General features: G+C 41.0%; 1 protein-coding gene across 16 annotated transcripts in view; it reads right to left on the bottom strand.

Moving 5' to 3' along the window:
* The window catches only part of tns1b (tensin 1b), a 239075-nt gene that overhangs the window by 151297 nt on the left and 65732 nt on the right, over positions 1-22046 (bottom strand). For all 16 annotated transcript variants that reach the window (XM_033617654.2, XM_078174332.1, XM_078174336.1 and 13 more), the window contains exon 2: positions 2998-3112. In XM_033617654.2, the coding sequence (XP_033473545.2) occupies positions 2998-3112 (115 nt within the window). The remainder of the gene's footprint in view (positions 1-2997; positions 3113-22046) is intronic.

Raw genomic sequence — 22046 nt, 5'->3', positions numbered from 1 at the left:
ACTGTAAAACTGCGAACTCTTTTCTGGATTTTAGGACTCATTCCTGCACCACTCTATAGTCTATGTACTGTAAAGGTAGAGCACATGGGACCATACTTTACACTATCATAGCGAGTGTGTTAAATTATTTGAAGGACGGCTGTCAACTTGACCAGTCTATCAGCATCAAAATGAGCATGCACACAGTACAGCACAAGAACAAAATGTCATTCTGTCAAATGGCCTTTAGGGTCCATAAAATTTACCAATGTGCAGAGAATGCTCTTGTTTTTCTAAGCTGTGCCCTTCAAACAGCTACCCATCCCCTGTCAGGTTTGGGAAGCTGCAGGCTGAATATTCCCCCCCTGGTGTGCCAAACCAAACATCCAGCCGTTTCCGCATGGTTTCACTTGACGTTATCTGCCTGAAAACAGACATTTCCACTGAAACATGATTTCGTGAGCAGAGCAGGGTCATATATTCTTCAATTTTGTTAAACCCACTTGGATCAGCAGATGGGAAGGTTTACTGCATGGGGACTGTTTGGAAAATGGTGACCACATTGAAGTCTATATCTGAATCTCAGTTACTTTCCTGCTATTGTTTGTTGTTTCACATTTAGCTTCAATCTCACCCAACTGGCACCTGCGTAAACTAAAAAAACCTTAATAGAAAAAAAACAAAAGAAGCACAAAATACTACTTTATACTGGGTCCCTTATGAAGTTATGTTAGCCTAAAAACAATCGAGAGTGATATTTGTTTAGGAACCAACATAACATCTTGACACAGGGAATTGTATTCTATTGTATCTAAGATGACTGCATCAATCAAACCATGCAAATCGTTCATCATCATCAGTCAACCTGATTGCCTCTTCAGTAAACACCATTAGGGAAATTGAGAAGCTGTTAACCTTTAGCCTTTCTGACGCTTCTTTTCTCTCCTCTGTCACTTCACTGACTCAACCCTGACACAAACACAACCCCAGTTAACCTTAGATAACTAACACCTGGGATGGATGTTGTAACAGATATTGCCTTCCTTGTCCCAGCAAGTTGCAACAGTTATTGCAGTTTCCCTCAGTGGGCCTAAGCTCAAGGTTGGAGAAACTGAAGTAATCAAACAATTGAGTTTAGACAACGAGTCTGCTGAATGCAAATTATGTTGCTTGTTTTAATTCTAAGCAATGATTCATAACAGATTACATTTTGGCTCAGAGAAAACTTTCCCAGAAATGGGAGTTTGGACCTCATATATGAACAACAGGCCCTGGAAATAGTAAGAATGTGATTAGACTTTATATCTAAGAGGCTTCTAACTGCAAACTAGAAGGTTACTGTCAAAATGTTACAGCCTCCCTACAATTACATTTTACTTACCAGCAGTGACACCACAAGAACCACACTGTACAACAAAGGCATCATTAAGGGTAACAAAGTGACTACAGTGGGCTTTTGCATTGAAGTATCTGACAGTCGATATTTTTTGAGCTTGCACTGCCTTTTTAGATAGAATACCACAAACAACTTTGAAGAAACCACAGAATCCTGCATGCTGTCAACCTATTGTCCTTAGATTTCAGATTTTGCAGAGTAAAAAAGAAAAAAACAAGCAAACAAAACCGACAGAATACTGCAAGCAGATTGTGCAGGTGGGATTTAAAAAATCCCGAGAGGCTTATAGAGGGAATCTCACCATATCAGCATTAAGAAGAGATATTAATAAGTCCATAGCAAAAAACAGACAAACAAATATAAAAACATGGAATCAAAAAGCAAAAACAACACAAAAGTCACGTATAGAACACAAATAAAATTGTGAGTGAGAGCATAAGCGTATGTGTGTGTGCATGAGTGTGTGTGTGTATGCGTGCTCAAGCGAGCATGGGAGTGTGCGACTGTATACGCACGTGCCAAAGCACACTTGTATTCAGTCCTTACTGTACCTTAATGGTGTAATTTAAAAGTTACTGACTGGCTAGCTGTGTGCAGGATTCTTTGGTTTTGTCACATTGAAGACTTTCTGATCCAACACACCTTTGGTATGCAAAAGCTTTAACAAAATCTGCAACTAAAAGCTTCCATTGACAAAGTAAGGACATTCTTTTAGGTGGACCAGCTATAACGACTACGTGGCCGTGAGGCTCTGGGACATATAGTCATTTTTAAAAAATTACAGACTCTGATCTAAAAGAGTAACTCAACACCAGGCTGAAAAGCAACATTTTGCTGCCCTCTCAGATTAAAAGTTTCAAATATGTTGCTTAAAGTTAAGACTAGGTCCTTGTTAAGAGAAATGTTATTCTCAAAGCATCTTAGCCCTTAAAAGAGCTCCTAAGGTGAAAAAAGGATGATGGTGAGTAAATGAAATGCTACAGATTAGATCGTGCAGAGTAATGTATGTGGTTGATCTCATTAGGGATACACACACAGTTCCCACCAGCAACGCCATAACACTATAATGCCAGAAATAAAATGATCTCAGTACCAAGATATTTGATAAACTGGAAAAATGCAACAGTGCAGCAGTAATGACTTGGTTCTGTCTAAACCTTCCAGAGTGATCACACTAACAATGACAACTCTTTCATTGGCAGCAGTTCATTTCATTTCCTCTAGGTGTCCACACCATGCACGCTCACAAAGGGGTGTGTCTGTGACAACCAATCACATCTGTTAAAAGAATGCATCACACTTAGCAACAGGGTCAACCAAACCTCCTCACTAAGGTAAAAGTTTCTGTCCCTTCCTTGCTCAGAGTTGCGCTGAGAACTTTTCTAAATCACTCCTAAGCTAGGACTCCTTACTACTATTTTTTAGGCTAAGTTAGGAGCTCTCTGAGAGTATTCTTATAATGTTTGTGAATATGGTCCCTGTACGTCAGTCCACCAAGGTGAGAAGTTAGACTGCAAAAGGTCAGCAAACACAACATTCAAAGGGGGGTCTGGGACCACCATAAAAACAGTTGCAACATGAAGTCCCAGAGATGAGATTCAGATTCAGAGCAGGTGACTGACCTCGGCAGATGAGTCCGTCTTGGCTGATGGTCTGTTTACAAACACTGCAGTGCTTGGCCTTCTTGAAAGTCTTCACCCTGAACGTATGGGAATGAAGAGCCTCCAACTCCTCTGGCTGCAGATAAAAAAAGAAAAGAGAAAAGGTTGAATGTTAGTGTTAAAATGTTGTGACCTGATGGGACTTCAATGAGTCCAGGTGGTGTGAGTTGCTTTGAACCCTTCTTTAGCTTTTTTCTTTTCTTTTCTTTTCTTTTCTTTCCTTTTCTTTTCTTTTCAAGAGCAGGTGTTTCACACACAAAGAAACATTAGTTAATTTGCAATATGTGAAATTAACACCTGGCCAAACAAAGAAATTATGCACATTCCTGCTCACATTCATCTCAGACATGACCCCTCGTCTAAAGTCCACCCAGGAAGTAAGGTTGTAAGGGGCTTAAAGTGGCAGAACAAAGACTAGGAAAAAGAGAACACAGCCTAATCTCTGTTATTTCCCTTCTTACTTTCACCCTCTTCCTCCCTCCCTTTCCCAACTTTGGTCATGGCATCTCATTTCCCTCCTTGCAGGTGTGTTACGCAACTCTTTGGAGAAACTCCCTGACAGCGCTCCCCGCCCCGGTTAAACATCCCTCTGTGTCTGTCCGCAGCCTGCTGTTTTTCCTCTGCTGTATATCATCTTACCCCCCCAGTCCTTTTCCTGTCTGCTTTGTAAACTTGGCATCAGCAATTCTGGAGTGCAAACAGAAAAGTCAAGCTTTGGAAGTTTGACTGTTTCCTGCCATGAGTTTACGAGAAACCTGCATCATGTTTCCATTTGCCCCCTAATGACCAACCATGGGGAAATGTGACATCATTTTTGTGGCGTATTTGCTCAGCTGGCCGCCATTTTTACTATGAGGTTCAGCCCTATGGGGATAGTGGTCCAATTAATCCCGCTGTAAGCCAGACAACCTCACCAAAATTCAATAATATAGTTATTATGTTGTAAAAGTACTTAGCCACCACAGTTTTATATATTGCATCAGATACAGTGGAATGGCATTTATCGTAACGTTTAATTAACCAATTAACAGAGTCAGCATTAGTGAGACAAAGAATGGAATGAAAAATTAATTGGCCATAATATTTGCCTTTGGTTTGACTGTGATAGTTAAAGAATGTGAAGTACTACCAATACACAATCAAACACCAGAGACACAGAGGCAACATTATAAAGACTTCCAATACATTAACATTTCTAAAACTTCTGTCTTTAATGTACCTAATGCCCAGAATGTGCAAATGCTCTATACAGGCATTTAAGAGAAAAAGTGGATGTGTTTTCAAGGCAAGATGTGCCAGTTTGGGATGGCATCCAGCCATGAGGCTTCCATTAAGTGTGTGTGTGTGTGCATGCTGGACAGGGCTAAAATTGGCCATGTGGTTGGCATATTGGGGGGACTACTCGCAGGAATTTTCATATGGGGAGACCGTAGAATATCAAAGCGTGGCAAGGAAAATACCAGCTCCCTTTCTGAAAGAATTCCCAGACTAACAACCACAGTGACTTAACAGTAACATATGACCACTAATGACACCTTTTTTTCTTCTTCTCATCAATCCTAAAAGGCAACGTGTTGGAAAAGCGGCTTAGGGTGTGCAATCACAGTACAGACCTAACACTTGAATGATAAACCAGACTGAGTATCTGTTGGACTTTCCTCACTCCTCAATTCACTGACTGTCCTCTCCTCTGTTATTAGCACAAGGAACTGAGTTAGCAGAAGGAAAGCCCTGTATCTGTTTCCCATGATGTCTTATTTCCAGGCAGAGCAGGATCCAATTAACAGCCTTCATACTGAATCCTTCATATGGGTCCAGATGTGGAAGATGCAGTCTCATTACACGTCACATGTTGTTATATAAAATACAGTTTACTGGTAGTCAGTAAACTCAGCCTGTGAAAGCAGTTGTATGATGATGATGTATGATGAACATGTATTACAGTGGGCATGGACTTTCAAACACACTGGTGTTTACCAGGCAGGTAGTCAGATTGATTGAAGTTGTCAGATTGAGTGTTTTTGGAAGTGGATCCAAATTAGTGACCACAGCCAAGTTTACACAGACATAAGCTCTGCGTGGAAAAAGTGGGTTTGCCAACACGTTGTGCTCCAGCAAAAAAAAAACAAACCCAACAACAACACAGGCTTGTGTATTAACTTTTGCCTCAATGCAATGTGACTTCATTTCCAAAAAGGTGCCCAGTTTCAACAGATTCTTTTGTAACATTTTGTATCTGGTGATTGTCATGACAAAAGGTAAAATGATCATCAATGTGACTCTGATAGTATTTTAAACCACTATGCAATGTTTGGTATCTGAAAAGCAATATTATGGATCCCACTGCTTTTCTTGGCAAGTACCGCCCTACAGTGCCGTGATTGGCAAGTACTTGTCACATCAACATGCTGAGGTCGGAGACGGACAGGGCTAGGGCAAAGAGATCATACTGTAGTAAGGGCTAGTACCAGCCCACAAGAAAAGCAGTGGGATCCAAAATAAGGCATCTGGTAAGCCTTCAGATCCACAGATATATTACTCAAACTGGATTTCCTGAATCATATTTCATCATCTCACCTTAACACAGCTGCTTTTAAGGGCTACTCCCAGCAACTTCAGGCAACTTTTAGTTGAGGGAACTTTTTTTCCACAATGAATTTCTTTGAAAACTAAGAAAGGTCTGATCTGGGAAAAGAATATAAAAGATGATTCTTGGGTCATTGTATTTGTTTCAGTGCTGTTACTACCTCTGATGCTGGCTTAAAGGTGAGACAAGTCCGTCCCCACTTTCCACGATTATACCTTTTATAGAAAAAAGCAAGGCGGCACAACGGCGTGAAATCCCACCCTGAAGACGCAGTGTAAAAGGGGCTTATGTTTTGAGATTAAAGGAGACTGACAGAGGAAGATCTCAGCTATCCCTAATGGACTTCAGACACAATTGGGGTACTTAAAGAACAACACTAATAGTCTACAGTCATGCTAGCAGCTCCGTGAGGCTTTATTTATGCACATCATTGATTTGAGCTACACATGAACATCAGCATGCTAACATGCTCCAAATTACAACCCTGATGCTGATTTTTAGCAGGTGTAATGTTAACCACATTCACCATCTGAGTTTAGTGTGTTAGCGTGTTAACATTTGTTTTCTAGCCCCACACACAAAGTACAGCTGAGGTTGATATGAATGTCATTAGTTATGAAGGTGACTGGTTATAAATGCAATAACTGGACAAAATAAAATTTTGATGGCACCAGGTTCACCAAAGTTATTAGGATTCACCAGCCTAACTCTATGCAAGTCATCTGAGATGGGTGAGACATGTCAATAAACTAGACTCAAGGTTGTATGCCTCTATGCACCAGTCAGGTTGCACTTAGTTTAGTAGTGCCTAATTTGAAAAACTACCTCACGGTGTTCTTGAGATACTGCATTCACAAGAATGGGACGGACGGGCGGATGGACAACCCAAAAACATAATGCCTCTGGCCACGGCTTTTGCCAGAGAAGAGACATAAAAACAAAAATATCAACCTCATGGCAGTGCTAGAAGACAAGTCAGCTACAATAAATAGACTTCTAGGAACAAAAAGGTGTGAAACAAAAATCTCAGTGTATCTTAGTTTACAGAGACCTTTCAAACATCTTTGAAAACCATTGAGATTCTTGAATAGGATGTGCTCTGAATGATGTATATTGTCAATACATTACAGATTCTTAAAATTGGTGGTTTGTGAGCTCATTTGGAGGTTTAGAATCTCAAACAGGCTTACATTAACTCTGGTGTTTATCAAGCTCTATGTGACAGGTCAGTGCTTGTATTTCAGAGCCACATGGCAACAGCAGGACAGCCGACCCTTCATTCCATCTCCTGGCTACGCCTTACCACTACATAACATGATTAGCTTAATCTAGTTACGCTGAAATAATGACCATGGCTGTGCAGGACGCGCCATGTTGGCAAGGGGGCTTTTCTGGGGAAGGCTGGAGGTCTCTGCCTGGCATCCACACAGGGTGTTAACCAAGGCGCCGCCATGCCAAGGCTCCGGCTGGCACCTGCTGGGTTGGGAATCTCGATATGGATTTCAAGGGATTGGAAAGGGGTGATAAGTGGGTTTAATGGCACTCTGAGTGTGAGCAGTAATTGTGGATAAGTGTCTGACAGTCAAAAATTCTGTTTGAAGGGGGACTCCAAACATTTCTCTATTCTGTCAAAGGGACACCACTTTGTGGGAATTGATACCTCTGGAATGAGACGGTGCACAAGCTGTGTTTTGACCAAATAACAATCCTCTGGTTTCACTTCCACACTGTTCAGGAGTCAACTGTCAACATAAAAGCCAGCAGAATGAATCTGACCCAGCCGTAGGCATGTTTTAGAGAAAAACCCTTTTAATTGCTTTTGTCAAAGTTTCTACTCTCTAACCACATCATCCAAAACAGTCATTAAGACCACAAGAATAAGAGTTTTAGCCTGCAATGAACTAATCTGTTTTGGAAGCAAATACCACACAAATATTTTGGAAAAGACATAAACTAACAGTATGTTGCATTGTTTCTGCATTATGAAACAATGTTGATTGTTGCACTGTCAACATAAAATATGCAGCAGAAATATCCAGTTAATGAAGGATAAGGTTTTTTGGGCTAACAATAGTCATAATTAAGGCTTCAATGGCAAAATAAGTTGTAAAAGCCATACTGCAACTTTTTGATTCACAGCTGGTTTCACCTCCCAGTACCACATGGCTAATACTACATGAGTACTGTAGCTCTTTCCATAATGATTCAGTCATTTCTGAATAAAGCTTTAAGCAGTGGTAGAATGTAACTAAGCACATTTATTCAAGTAATGTACTTTAGTACACATTTGAGGTACTTATAGAAGTGTAGCTGAATCGATTAGTTGATTGACAGAAAATTAATTGAAAACTATTATGATCAGTTAAATAATTTTTCATTTAATTAGTTAACTAATTTTAATTTTGGAGTATCGGTTGGAAAAAGCAATCATTGCAAATGTGTCACTGTAGCACTTCTCACACCAGACAATTGATTTTTGAAGAAAATTATCTTTTGATGAATCCATAATGTAAATAATTTCTAGACTAAAGTTGCACTTACAGTTTATATCTCTGTCTGTGAAAACATGGATGCTTCACACACTTCTCCCCCCCAGCAGCACAGATCTGTACAATCTTGTACAAACAAGGAAGAACTACAGCCTTGTGGTTGTATGTCTCTGCAAACCCATCAAGTTGCAGTTACAGTTTACATCCATGTCTGTGAAAATATGAATGCTTACACACAATGTCACACCCCCAGCCGCAAGGTGGGCACTCAAGATTAGTGTCACCAATTCATTATCTGATCAAATGTCTCCCCTTCTGTTATGATGTTGAGTAATGGCCAGGACAGCATTTTTACAGAACATTATGATGTCACAGTGAAGTTGACCTTTGACCTTTTAGATATAAATTCCCATCATTTTTATCCTATTAGACAACTGTGTGAAGTTTCGTCATGATTAGTGGATGAATTCTTCAGTTATGGCCATGTGAGGACACAGTGACCTTGAGCTATGACCACAAAATTCTAATCAGTTCATTTTTGAGTCCAAGTGGATGTTTGTGCCAAATTTGAAGAACCTCCTTCGAGGCGTTCCTGAGATATTGCATTGACGAGAGGGGGACAGACTTCAAGTGACAGTAAAATCCTGCGATTACACTAATACATGAGTAATAATAATGTAATGACATCATATATAGTGATATAATCGTCACAGCGGACAATTTTCTGCTTTGAGAACTTAACTTTTAGTACTCTGAGTACATTGTCCTGATTATACGTACAATACTTTCTTAGGTACTTTTACCTTATTAACATTTTCAAAGCAGTACTTTTACTTTTAACAGTTTTACAGTGTGGTATTAGTACTTCTACTTGAGTAAAGGATCTAAATTCTTCATTCACACACACCTAAATGAAAAAAACAACACATTTACAGTGTTAGCAATGTTACATATTCCATGTCTGTATAGGACTTAACTTATGCTTTCACTCTCTGCCTCTTTCATATGCACGTGCACGTGCACGCACGCACGCACACACACACACACACACACACACAAACACACACACCTATACACATCTGTGTTAAACAGGCAGAATGTCTCAATCTAGGAGTCTATTCAGTGGCCTCTTTGGCCACTCCTGAGCCTTCTCACACTCTCCCAGCCTCTACCCATTGACACACCAGAGCTTATCCAGTAGGACGGACGCTGGGGGGGTCCAGTCATCCACTGGTATGCCACTTGTCTTGTTTGCACATTTGTAATTCTCTTATTTCTGGGGGGTAGACTGGGTGAAACAAGGTTCAAGGGGTATATTGTGCATGGGGATACTCAAAATGAAATTCCTTCTACTTTGAGGGTTTAATTCCCAATATCACTGGAGTGGTTTGTAGTCCAACACATCCTTCTTTACAAACCCATACAAAAGGAAGATCTCTTGAGCAGGCCGGTCTATTTTAGTCCTCTTGCCCTCACCAGAAATCCAGGCTCCAGTCATTTAACCTCAAAATACTATGTAAATACGGCACAGAGCAATATAGCAGGGCGCTCCCTTTTGTGAGCCCTTAATTGTTTCCCATCATTAGCAATGCACCCGGCGCTCAGAGTTTGTTTATTGTTTAGGGGGTGGCTGGAGTATATGGGGAGTCGCTTGGGGAGATATGGGTGACAGGGAGAAGCATGGGGGTGGGGGACTCAGTATTAGAGAGTTAAAGGCTACCCTGCCAGTACATTCAGAGATGTGGCCCTCACTGATTATTTTCTGTTTCAACGTGTTGCAGGACCCATGCAAATGGCCCCGGTCCTTCACATTCGCGTCACACTTCTGGCTCTCAAATGGGCCACAAAGAAAGGAAATGGTTTCAGACAGGCAACCGGGACCCCCAAAAGCTGGGGTCAGGGTATACACATACCCCCCTTAGCTCAGGCACTACAGCTCCTGGGAACAGACTCCCGTTCCCTTAGAGACGCACACATAATCTCCTGCCTCACACTCATTAGCACGCACGGGCAAAACAGGCACTCTCGTGCATAAAAATGCGCAAACACACACAGTTAAACACACTTTTCCATCTAAATACACACACACAGATCCACACACACGCATAGACACATGCCCAGCCATCTCTCAAATATCCCACACTCCTTTACACTTTCTCCCACTGCTGAAAGGCCTTGAAGAAGAGAATGATCCTCCAACCAGCATCTTTTGAAAATGCTGGATTGTGTACCATTTTTAGCAGCACACACAGTGGCGTGTGTTTGGGTTGGGCCTGTCTACAGCTGGCTGCAGAGTTGCTCCTAATTATCAGAGGCATTTTTGCCCAGTCATTTTTAATTTCACAGGAATTCTTGGAACCTTAAGGGAGGTGCTGAGTTGCCCTACCTTAGCTTTAGCTCTACTCTTGAGATTTTTCACAGATGTTTTTGACAAAAAAGTTATTTCCAGCTAGCCTCAGCAATCCCACTCACAACAAAGCTGCACTATTTGATTTTTTTTAGCCACTTCAGGGCAGCAGAACAAGCTGAAAACATAACATTCTCACTTAATGAAGTTGGCATGGCAAATGTCTTTATTTATATAGACATCCAGCACACACAGAGAAACATTTGCATTCATTTGGAGTTGTGTTTGTGGCCAGCTGATGAATATAAGTCCAATATTCACTCTCCTTTTAGCTCTGTTTTGGTCTTCACCAGCTCCTAAGGACGACGGTCTCTTTAGAAGCTAAATGCTCCACTATGTTTACCAGCTGGCTGCTAACTTTGTCTGTCTGCAATTTGGTGCTGTGCATGTAGTGTATAAGTTTATCAAAACTTTTTAGCTGAAAACTGCTGCAACTGCAAAGAAATTTGAGTAGAGAGGAGAGCTGAAAAACTTTCAAAGAAGGCTGAGGAGCTCTTTTAGCTGAATAGAGCTGCAGAGTTAGGTTTTAATTCTCTGTTAGGCACCTTCTGCATCATACATAGTCATCTGATCCATTGTTAAAGTTCCAGTGTGTAGGACGTAGGGGTGTCTATTTGCAGAAATGTTAGCCTATATGATATTCATAATTCTTTTCATTGGTTTATAATCACCTGAAAATAAGAATCGTTGTGTTTTTGACTCTGACTGAGAAGCAGAGGACACTGTCAGCAGACAGCCTGTCACTCAAAGCGTCCGCACTTAATTGTGCGCAACTCATATGGCCGTTCAAAGAACTGCAGTTTTTAGCACTTCTGTGTTAGCTTAATTTTTTCAGTCCGAGAGGTTGTGAGACTACTGCTGTGCCTGGGACAGAGTCACACACAGTGACGGAGATCACTGTTAGCATCAGATGGCTAGCGTTACCCAACATTTATTAACAGGTTTAATGACTGAGTCGAACCATTTCAGTGTTGGTGTGAGCAGCACTGTAATACAAACACATAAGGCCCCCTGCAGCTAACCCTGAGTGGCCTCCTTTCCTGCAGCACAGGGCAGGTGAAATTTAACATCTTTCATAGCAAGACTACTTTTCATTTCATTCACACAATGAAATTTAACAAGTCACTTTAGAACACTGGACACATTAACCCACTGATGCAAACACTACTGCAGTGTCTACCTTAACTCTAATCCTCATCAACCTCGCTGTTGCCTCTTAACTTTGATCTACCTATTCTGATGAATGTAATAAAAAAAAAAAAAATTAAATATTTGTTTTATTTTATGCCAATATTGGCTCTGAAAATGCACCATACCATGATGTGCATCCTACGTAACTAATTTCTATAAATAACATTGTTTTATTTTTTTTTTATTCCTATTATGATAGAAAAATGGCTAACAATATTGCAACATGCATTGCAATTTTTAAAATAAGCTGCCCTGAAGTCAGGCTTTTCAGGCTGCGACTATCACAAAAACAGCCTGCGAAAGTCTGCAGGGATTTAAATCTATAATGCAGAGTGGGTCCTCGACCACAGAGTCTGCCATGTTGTTCTACAGTAACCCAGAAAGGACAAACCACACAGTAGCTCTAGATAGGGCCATTCCCATTTTTGCTTTTCTGCATTTTTCTGTTGGCCACCCTTGTTCTCCTACATGCTTAGCACGTAGAAGAAGTGTCAGTTGTCCAAACTCATCGCTTAACGCCAATAAAAATCCTACACACTGGACCTGTGATTTTATTTTTCATTTTTTTATTTTTTGCAGGGCAGCTTTAATGTTTAACCCGCACCAGCAAAAATGACTGCAGCATTGAGCAGCAAACACACAAAACTGAGAGGGAGTGGGAAAGATTCAGCAGTTTACAAGCTAAAACAAAATTAAACTAAACTTAATCTGACACAGTAAAACTTACAATGAAATCATATTTATGTATTGGTGTAATTCAATGTGCGGTTCAGCTGAAAGTAAATATGGTTTTAAGGGGATTAAAATGTCAAGGGAAGCAACAAATCAGGGACAACATCTATTCCAGTTCTCTTAGGTATACAGGAACACTTAAGCTGGATGTCAGGATTCTCTGCCAATGTAAAGACAGGCAGGAAAAATGAGCTATTATCACTGATATCAACCGTATTTGTCAAATGCTGAGTCACAAATTTCAGATAGCAGTGCTTATCATATGATGGATGTAGTGTTTTAGAGTCAAACTATTCACCCTGAGCAGCTTCAGCACGTGTTTGGTAATACTATAGTATGGAGATAAATTCTTCCAGACTTGCTTTGCGATAGACATTCCAGCTGAATAAGGTAACCAAGAGGCTGTTTTTCTCCTTTAGTTCAAAATTCAAAACTATTACCTCAACTGCTTCGAAAGTGTGACTCATGCAGAGACTTGTGTAGAAACACACACTGATTTAACCTCTGATTACACTGGCATTCACTTTCAGCACTTCATGCATTACCTCATATACACATGGAACCATGTTTCAGTGCACATGCACACTCACTCACATGCACACACACAGTCGATACAAATTCCACAAGAATTAAAACATTGGAAAGCACAGACACAACAGTAACAAAATATATCACAAATACTTCAATGCCAGTTTTTCATCTTCTTGCTCAAATACAGTTGATTTACTTGAATAAGTTTGAATAGGTTATCATTTGATTTTACTGAGTTCAGTCAGTTCAGTTTAGATCTTTAGTGTCCCACAAGAGGACACTCTTTTTAGCAAACAAGGAGACTATAGAAGGCATTAAAAGTTTGAATTACACACACACACAATAGAAAATACAATAAAAGGTCAAAGTGTATGAGCAAGAAGCAGTTAAACTTGAATTAAGTTTGTTTACTGCACGTGAAATACTGTTTAAAAAACGTAAACACTTGCTCCTAACTTTTGAAGACCTGTATGTCAGATTTTAAAAAACAATTGATAAGTGGATTCCTTATCAGTTTTGCCTTTCATGTGACTAGGGCTGGGTATCGTTTGGGTATTTTCTGATTCTGTTGCAAAAACTTTACTTTTAAAACAGTACCGGTGCCTAAATAGTGCCTGAACCGAAACTAAAAAAAAGTGCAAATTCAAGAATGGCTGAATGGACTCAGCAGCCAGACATTTTTCTATTATCTATTAAGGAGTAGCTTAAACTGTCACGTCAATGAGAATAGTTGGTCCACCTTAACAGTCCAAGTTAAGGGAGACTAACTTTGCTCACTAATTTCAAGACTAACCTCCTTCACTTTAATCAGCAGGAGGCAGGCAAGACACTTTGTTTTGGGTCTTGAGGAGTTGCAGCATTTATTCACTGACAAATAGCCTAAACTACACACACATTGCACTGCTAGGTTTCACTTCATTCTCTTTGCTCCAGACGCGGCAGCCTCTCTGTCATGCATCACCCTCAAACACACGCTCTCTCGGCCACACACTCGCTACACACGCAATCAGTCATCGAAATGAGGCAGCAGAACCTGTTTTGTGATTCAGACCAGTAGGTGCCGGTTGTAAACTGGTGCCACATTGGCAATGGGTTCTGGCACCGAATCCTACATGTGACTTGGCCAATGATTTTACTGGCCACTTGGACAATACAGTTTTGCATGTTAGCATGCTAATATTTGCTGATTAGAACTAAGTACAGCTGGGGCTGCTGGGAATGGTGTTAGTTTTGCAGATGTTTCATCATAAACCAAAATATCGGAAAAATAAAAATTTTGACCTGATGATGGCACTAAAGTGAAAGCGAAGAGGTTACCCAGAGTTATTACAAACCATTCTGACATGACATGAATGTTTGTACCAAATGTCAAGGCTATCTATCCAACAGATGTTAAGACAATTCCCTTTGAATCATGAAGCTAATGTCATGGTGGCATGAGATGAAGTCAGGGGGTGACCAACGTAAAGATACATCCTCCAGGAACCATGAATGTTTGTACCACATTTTGTGCCAATCTGTCATGTTGAGATATTTCACTGAGACGTCACAGGAGTTTGAAAGCAAGTGAGATATCTGTACTAAATGTCATAACATACAACAGTTGCTGAGATACTTTAGTCTGGACCAAAGTGGTGGTCCTACCAACAACATTCCACTCCTTGCCCTTTAAAGGTATCCTGCAGAGTTTTTGACCTCTAGAAGCTTAATGTAGCAGTTTTTAATTAGTCGTTCTCCATTTGTTTGTCTCTTAAATGTGCATGTGTATGTGAATGATGAAAAACTAATTCCTGCCAATGGTTTCACTCTGTTACAATGGTCCACAGGTGGTGGTAATGTGACTAGAAATGCAGCAATAAGCAATAAACCAGGGGCAGGGAAAAGGCAGCTAGAAAACATGGATGTAAACTATGCTGGGTTTAAATCATAAAAAACGCTTTCAGAAATGTTTTATGGGGGAAGCAAACACATTTGTTCAGACATCAAGAATACACACAATGCAAACAAGAAAACTCAATGGGTGTTATATAGTGATCATCACACTGTTATTATTACCATACTCAGACCCAAAACCAGAGATGTAATCTGGATCAGAAGTTGACAAAAATACTAATTTTTGGTGTTTATTAGGCTTGGGTGATATCTTGGACAGTGCACCGCTTGCCTGATAACAGACAGAATTGTCAACCCGTTACACTGCGTTTTCATCTTCAGTCTGACATTGCGTCTACTGGTTTCCATGGGGGAGAGAGATTTGATTTTCCCAAACCAATTACTAGAGACCCACATATCCACCAAGATCTGAGGTTATTTTAAGCCCTCTTTGGGTCCGCACCATTAGCATGCTGGCATACACCTGCGGTGTGCTGAGTACGCAGAGTCTGCACGCATTTGACAATTATTGTAGTTGGCAGAGACACTGAATCCGCCAATGAATTGCAGAAGCAAGAGTGGAGCTTACATTACCTTGACCACATGGCCCATATAAACACAAACAAGTAAAGGGAGATTGATAAGACAGAGAACTGATGAATGTCATTCAGGCTTACATAAAATCATAATGTCAACATTACTGTCCATGCAGGCAATCATTCATCAACTAGTACAACTACCATGGCTTTTGCCCTGTAGGCTGACATTGAAGTTTGTTTTGTCAGCTGATAATTACGTGATTGCTGCCGCTGGCTGATAGATTACACTCCACTACAACAGCTTTCCTGGCCCTCGCCATTACATGTTAAGCAGTGCACCTGCACACTGAAATAGAGCAGACCCACTGATGCATAGTGATTCATACACTTGTTAAAGCGAGATTTGAGAGCAGAGCAGAGCAAGATAAAAACAAACTATGATGTCAGCTGATATTGAAAAAACATGTCGACTTAGAACAGCCTTGATAGCAGCATCTATCTTGCCTATAGCGTCCGTCATTGTAGTCATTGCTCCTAGTTAGATCCAGCGCACCATTTCAAAATGCTTGACAACAGCTTGACAACAGCGTTAGTCCCGAATATAGTGATGCTGTATTGAGATGATGCAGCACATAGTGCACACCACAAGAGGTCAATATCTATTGGTGGAACAGGCAGCTGAGCTTTAGAAGATGGCAGCTGTGAGTGGTGGGGATAACATTACAGGAATAAGGCCCACCAGTATCAGCAGAGAGAGACAACCCGGGAAAAACAGTGGTAGAGCCAGCATATTTTCACATTTGAATTAAAGGTTTATTTCAAACAAACCAGAGCTAGTGGATTGCTGTAACTGTGAAAAAAAAACTAATCAAGACAGTTTTGGTGTGTGTGTTTTGAAGTGTGTTTTACAGATGAGTTGACAAGGCAATTAAGCTAGTCTTAGTTCAGGGAAAGAGAGAAACTTGAATTCAGAAGGTGTACAGCTGTATCTTTCTGTTAAATAAGGAAAATGAATACGAGAAAGGTAAATGTATAAAAAAATAGATACTTCCCAAGCATAGTGTTTATGTTGATTAGAATACACCAGGTCTTTATATTACACATGGAAAAAACTGGTACAATTTTAGTAGTAGTGTGAGTCAGAAAGAGACAGAAAGAGAGAGAGGCAACAATGCTGACAGAAAATGTAAATGGACCTGGAAGCCTGGCAGACAGACACACGAGCCACTAATAAGAGACACGATAGACTAGCACGAGCAGTCTGGCCTCCCTTCCTGTGTTGCAGTGATTTTCTACAGTCTGAATGAAGTCAGAAGAAAATGATGTACACATACACACAGCACAGCACTCCATCATCGCCCCCACTGATCAGAGGCTATTGTTCGTCCTGGTGGAGCCAGAAGACAGAACGAGACCTCTCCAGTCAACTGGGTTAATCAGCGAGTTAGCACGCTGCCGTCTCTCATATGGGACACCATATGCATGGGTGGACATTTTAACAAGACGCACTGGGGTGACCACCACATGTCTCCATCTGTGACTCTGTGACACTGACTCAATGAGTGTGTACTGCAAGCAAGTAAAAACTATTTGAGTATTCATGTGTCCCAAGAAGACTTCCCAAGACACCCCTCTCCTCCTGTATTGTCCTACCCCCTTTCCACTGAGCATGTTCCCTCTTCATAAGGCAGCTATTCATCATCTTTCTTGGCTAAACAAAGCTAGCAAGGGCTGATTGACCTTTGACCTCTCTTTACATCTCCTCTTCCCCTCTGCCTGACCTCTTTCCTCCACACCCTGCCCTCGTCTACTTCAAACTTTACCCACCTCCAGCTGTAAATCCAACTCATCCTCCACTTCGTTCGTCCACCTTTTCCCGAAACCCCCATTCTCTCTCACATCATCCCTCTTTCTCCGTCCTCTCATGCTGTAATGTGACTATAAAGCACACAAATAGCTTCTCAACAAGTTTGTGCTGAAGGTGCGTGGGAAAGACGCAGAGAGGTTGTTACTTTGAAGTAGAAAAAAATAAATGAAATCCGGATCAGTGTGCAATCACAGTGCTTCGTCTGATGATGTATGATCTGGTTTACAGGAGCGTCTTTGTCAAAACACTCCACCAACACACACATACAAACACACAGGTGGGTGGAGACAGGAAGACTTCCACAGAAGGGGATGCAGAGAGAAAAAGACTATGGATTGAAACTAGTCAGGCCAAATGCTGGCAACTCACTCATGCTTTTAATTTAGTGTTAAAATACTTCAGCTTGCAAAGTCTATTCTTTGTCTGTACAAACTGTGAGGGGCTCTCTAGTGATTTGGTATCACACTTCCATAAAGCTTTTAGACTCACAGTAGATTTTTAAAAAGAATTATGTAAATCAAAGCAGTGCAGGCTGAGATATCCTGATTTTTGGTCCACTGGATCCTAAACTTTGGATTTTGGATGTTGTTAGTGTTGTCTCTTCCTGGATTTAAAGGCTGCATTACAGTAATGTAGTTTTCTGAACCTACCAGACTGTTCTAGCTGTTCTACTATTTGCCCATTTAAGCATTATATCCACAATACTGATAATCAATTATCAAAGTGTATAAATATCTTATGATATTGCCACAATATTGATATTGAAGTATCTGGTCGGAAATATCATGACATATGATTTCCTCCATATTGCCCAGCCCTAACATATTCACTGAACTTCATGTGTAAAACTGGTGCAGTGCCACCTCTACTAAATAAGATAACACTGGAAGATAGGAAGAGCAGATGGGAGACAGAGGGCTTATGACACATGACATAAACTAGATGTCAAAAATAAATGGCGACTCAACTCACTCTGGTATCACTGTTTCATTGTCTCTGCCCTGTGTGTCATTTTTATAAGTAATAAAAATGAAATGTTGAACAAACCCAGAAAGAGACTGCTTTCCTGAACATTTCATGAGCTTATTAAATGTCACTAAGAACCATATTTATCACGCCTGTGTTTTGCACCATAGTTCCAGCATAAGGTAAAATGTCAATTCAGTAAATCATTCTGACTCCAGGATGAATTTACATGGGCCTACTATACAGCTGAAACAAGCACCGAAAACACCACAGGTACAAAATCAGACAAGGAACTGTTTTCCTCACCACCCAGGAACCAAATGCATGTCAAGTAAAACCTATGAGTCATTAGCTATACAATGAAGTGACTGAATTATTCGTCCCACCCGAAACAAGAATTGGCAAGATGAAGTTATAAGTGAGAAACACAGCTGAAAGAACAAAAGAAGGATTCACCAAAGGCTTTGTTACAATAAACATATACGCCTACACTACTATTTGCTGCTGATCCCCATATTTATCCCTTATGACTCCATCACATCTGATACTAATAAGCTTTACCTGTGCAAGTCTCAACATTGTGCGTATCTGTATTATTCCATTTTAAGCCCTATTTGCACAGGACTAGTGTTACCCAGGGACATGAAATAACTTTCAATAATTGCAGAGGCTGCCTATGATCTTAATCCCGTGCAAATCTGCTATGTCTGTAATTTGTCAAGAAAATTCCACTGCAAATGACCTAACACAGAGGTCATGTGATAATACTAGTCCCTTGCAAATCAGAATCTCTGTGATTTAAGTTCATATTTAGTTTTTTTGTGTTCTCATGCCTCTTTTCAGCCTCTTTCTCAGCTGAGAATGATGGAGGCTGCATTGGGAATTATTAATAAAAGTTCTGACAGCATTTTGGGTGCAGGAGGCTCATCTGACTACGCATGGATACCTGTTCACAGAAAGAGCAAGCTTAAATCTATTGGAAAAGAGAAATCTTGAAAGATGGCTGGAGATAGATGACATGACAATGTGTGGCAGAACTGCTTCTGTTTGTTTAACCAACATAAAAAAATGTAATTAAAAAACGCATCAATGTGTCGAAAGAACATCGGCATTGGCCGATATATACGCCTCGTTGACTGTCACTGGGCATGTCAGCAAAAAGGATGACATTCACTGATGGCAGTGGTCGATATTTTTCATGGCTGTGTCACATCAATTTTGCACATAGGCTAAAAAGTAGGGCTCGAAACTAACAGCCAGGAAAGGACACACTAAACTCACTATCTGCATGTCAGAGGACACACCCTATTGTTTCTCTGCTAATGCTACACTGTAGAGCTAGTTAACATTAGCTACTACCAGCCTATGGCCGCAACTAAAAGCTCGCGGAGGTTGCATTAAGTTAAACTATGATCGGTATTTCAGAATCGGTGCATCCCTACTGTACTTTAAATGACCATGTGCTTCCTATCTGGGGGACAATGTCAGTAAATTCAAGTAAAAAACAGACTTTTCTTATCTCATGCAAATGTGCCACAAAAAAAACAGACGTGGGGGGTAATTTCTAAACCACAAGAGGTCCCCTGATAATATTAATCCCTTCTAAATAGGGCTTTGGATACCTAGCATTCAGCCTTAATTTGTCATGTGCATTATTCAATTTCAGATAGCAAAATATTCCCAGCTCCCAGTGGCACCACACATTTAATGTTCTTATGCTCTAACCTATACGTTGTTTATGATTTTCGTGGGTTAACATCTGTGTTATTGAGAGGTGAGAAATTACCATCTCTACTACAGAGCATTACACTGTTGGCTTAATGTTTAGGAAAGCTCTTGGAGCAAATTCCCAGATAAGTCACCCAGACAGTTGTGCAGTAACTTCTTGATCAACTCTTAAGGACAAACAGAGATCAGATAAAAATGACTCAAGTAAGATTAAGTCTGGTTCCAATTAAGGTTTTTAACCAACTTCTCCTGAATGACAAGTTGCAATACATTCAGTTGAGGAAGGAAGTGTCTGTGAATCCCCTAACTGTAAGCAGACCACTACAGAACAAGTGCATCAGGCAACAATTCACAGCTAAATACCAGAAAGAAGAGAGCTTTCCTTTTTTTTCAATCTTTCCTTCCGCTCCCCGCTTCCCACTAACCAAATGGCCTTACAATGAACAGTCACCTGCTTTTCATTTGGGAGAAAAATGCACCCCAGGCATTCCAGTCTCTCCTTCCTCCCCCCCTGCTCACCCCTCTCTAACTCCACTCTCACATGCATTTCATCTCAGTGAGGTGGATCCCAGGGAGGAAATTACTCAGTCATCCAGAAGTGAAGGGGGAAAAAAATCCCCACTTTTTCACAGACCATCAGCATCACTGAGAGAGTAACACAGAGTGGTCATCTTGTCTTGGTTGTCAAGATCTGGTACAGATTCAACTGAGTAGAGCACGGGGTGACACAGGAAGATTTTTTTATGTGTGGAGGTAATGAAGACATCTAGCAAAAACTTGTTTTTGTGGTAATGGTATTCCTCAATTTTCATGCAGATAAAACCTATGTAGCACAGTGTTGGCTCTAATTCTCTTAATTAGCAACTTGAAATGACCTGTAGGTGTGAATGTGAGTGTAAATGGTTGTCTGTCTCTATGTGTCAGCCCCATGAATGACTGGCAACATGGCCAGGGCTGTACTTTACTCTTGCCCAATGTCAGCTGGGATTGGCTCCAGTTTTGTTTTCACATTTTCGTTTTTTAGCCATGTTAGTGGCAGGGCTCTATAATTGCAATGTCAACTGTATAGTGGATTCTTTGCTTTGAAATTTGGTACAAACATTCTGACATTCATGGTCCCCACAGGTGAACTGTAATACTTTAAGTGGACCCTTGAGTCTTACTATAGCACCATCACACGTTAAAGTTTGACCAATACTTTAACATTTCCATCAGCCTCAGCTGTAGGCCAACATTGCCCACCTATCCATCCATCCATTTTTATCTGCTTATTCAGGGCCAAGTTGTGGGGGCAGCAGGCTGAGCCAGGTACTCCAGACGTCCCTCTCCCCAGCAATGCTTTGCAGCTCCTCCTGGGGGATACTGAGGCGTTCCAAGGCAAGAGATAAGATATATATATAGGGGCATCCGTAGCATAGTGGATAGTGCCAGTGCCCCATGAACAGAGGCATTGCCTCGTTGCAGCGGTCAGACTTGAACCTGCGACCGCTGCAACGAGGCAATGCCTCTGTTCATGGGGTACCGGCACTACCACGACCCTTTGCTGCGTGTCAGTCCCCACTCTCTCTCTGTTTCCCCATTTCACACACTGTCCTATCAATTAAAGGCAAAAAGCCCAGAAAAATAATTTAAAAAAAAAAAAAAGGGAGATAAGATATATAATCCTTCCAGTGTGTTCTGGGTCTGCCCAATGGCCTGCTACCAGTTGCACATGCCCAGGAGTTATTCCCATCAACTGGAACTGGCCCCTTTCGACACAAAGGAGCAACAGCTCTACTCCTAGCTCCCTCTGGACATCTCAGCTCCTCACCCTATCTCTAAGGCTAAACAAAGCCACCCTTAAGTGGAAACTCATTTCGGCTGCTTGTATCCACAATGTCATTCTTTCGGTCTCTACATAAAGCTCATGACCATAGGTGAGGGCTGGGACATAAATGGAACACAAATCCAAAGCTTTGCCGTCTGACTCAGAACCCTCCTGACCACGATGATCTGGTGAAATGCCCGCATCATTGCTGATGATGCGCCAAACTGCCTGTCCATCTCACAGTCTATTTTACCTTACATGTGAGCAAGACCCCAAGATGTGTGAACTCCTTTG

The sequence above is a fragment of the Epinephelus lanceolatus genome, chromosome 14 (assembly GCF_041903045.1).
Source record: "Epinephelus lanceolatus isolate andai-2023 chromosome 14, ASM4190304v1, whole genome shotgun sequence".
In the NCBI taxonomy this organism is placed as follows: domain Eukaryota; kingdom Metazoa; phylum Chordata; class Actinopteri; order Perciformes; family Serranidae; genus Epinephelus; species Epinephelus lanceolatus.
Note: the sequence above shows the minus strand (reverse complement) of the source record. Positions and strands in the feature narration are given on the sequence as shown.